The sequence below is a fragment of the Sceloporus undulatus genome, unplaced genomic scaffold, assembly GCF_019175285.1.
Source record: "Sceloporus undulatus isolate JIND9_A2432 ecotype Alabama unplaced genomic scaffold, SceUnd_v1.1 scaffold_42744, whole genome shotgun sequence".
In the NCBI taxonomy this organism is placed as follows: Eukaryota; Metazoa; Chordata; class Lepidosauria; order Squamata; family Phrynosomatidae; genus Sceloporus; species Sceloporus undulatus.
This window is the reverse complement of record NW_024845654.1, coordinates 1-1,036: the sequence shown is the minus strand read 5'-3', so window position 1 is coordinate 1,036 and position 1,036 is coordinate 1. Positions and strand designations below refer to the sequence as shown.

The 1,036-nt window shown below is 38.1% G+C and overlaps 1 protein-coding gene across 1 annotated transcript; it reads left to right on the top strand.

Moving 5' to 3' along the window:
• The first annotated feature begins 6 nt into the window (after window positions 1-6).
• LOC121918829 lies at window positions 7-954 on the top strand. Its single transcript, XM_042444809.1, has 2 exons — window positions 7-248; window positions 342-954. Exons 1-2 carry the CDS (start codon window positions 48-50, stop codon window positions 918-920), a joined length of 780 nt encoding a protein of 259 aa, XP_042300743.1. The 5' UTR covers window positions 7-47; the 3' UTR covers window positions 921-954.
• Window positions 955-1,036: the final 82 nt, after the last annotated feature.

The window sequence follows — 1,036 nt, the reverse complement described above, 5'->3', positions numbered from 1 at the left end:
CCCTCAGCTACCGCCGGCTATCGCATTTGACGACCTACCTGCAAAAAATGCTGAATTTCGAAGAGATGACACCCGTGGCATCACTTGATATTACTGCTGCTCCTCCGATCAAAAAACGATGTGTTGCAAGGAGGCGAGATACCCTTAAAAAATGCGAAGTGATCAAGCAGCTGTTTTCAAAGGACTTTGAAGCAGAAGAGTCTCCCCAAAATTCTGATGGTGTGGAGACTGAATGTGATGCAGAGGAGGTGTGTATGTATGGATGAGGGGGGCAAAAGAGCAGTAATCTGAAACTGTATAGTAAAGTGTTTTTAAATTAGTTTTAAATATTATTTTTGCAGGAGTCCACACTCGATGACAAGGCAAGTTGTAGCTGTTACGCGACCGAAGGCCCTCGTTATGATGGGGACCCTCACGAACAAGTGAATCAAGCCCTTGACCTGGGAGTGGAAGAGCAGCACATCGTGGCTCCAAAGAAAAGAGGAGGAGTTATGAACAAGTTAATGAAAGTTGTCTTTTATGCAATAATTCAACATGTAAAATTTGAAAGTTTAAAGCAAAAATGTCCGGGGTGCTTATATGATGAAGGAAATCAAGAAGCTCACTGTTGTTTAATGTGGGACAGTAAATATATTAATTCTGTTTTAAAATCTCTGTGTTCTAAGCTGGACATGAAAAAATATCTGCAATATGTGATTACTCTTGCAGTTGCTTTAGATTCTCTGTCTTTGAATACGAAGCACCTTATCATGGGTTCTCAAATACAAAATCGTGTTTTAAGTTCCAACTTTCCTTCAGACACAATAGCACTGCTAATTAAAGAAAATGATAAAATTTATTTACACTTTGCTGAAAAGCTAGTGTATCGTGTAAAATACAACTATTTCCTCAATTCTTGCGACCGCTGTGTTAAAAAATGAATAAATAAATAAAAGAGGAATAAATAAAGTACTTCTGAATTTAAAACAATTCTCATATTTTATTTTGTAAAGCAGTGTGTGTGAGAAAGATGGGGAAAGGGGATTTATCTGGGGGG

Bases quoted from the DNA above. Each gene is read 5' to 3' on its own strand.
- LOC121918829 (XM_042444809.1), top strand. From the start codon at position 48: ATGCTGAATTTCGAAGAGATGACACCCGTGGCATCACTTGATATTACT. The intron at 249-341 runs GTGTGTATGTAT...TTATTTTTGCAG, and splicing joins CTGAATGTGATGCAGAGGAG to GAGTCCACACTCGATGACAA.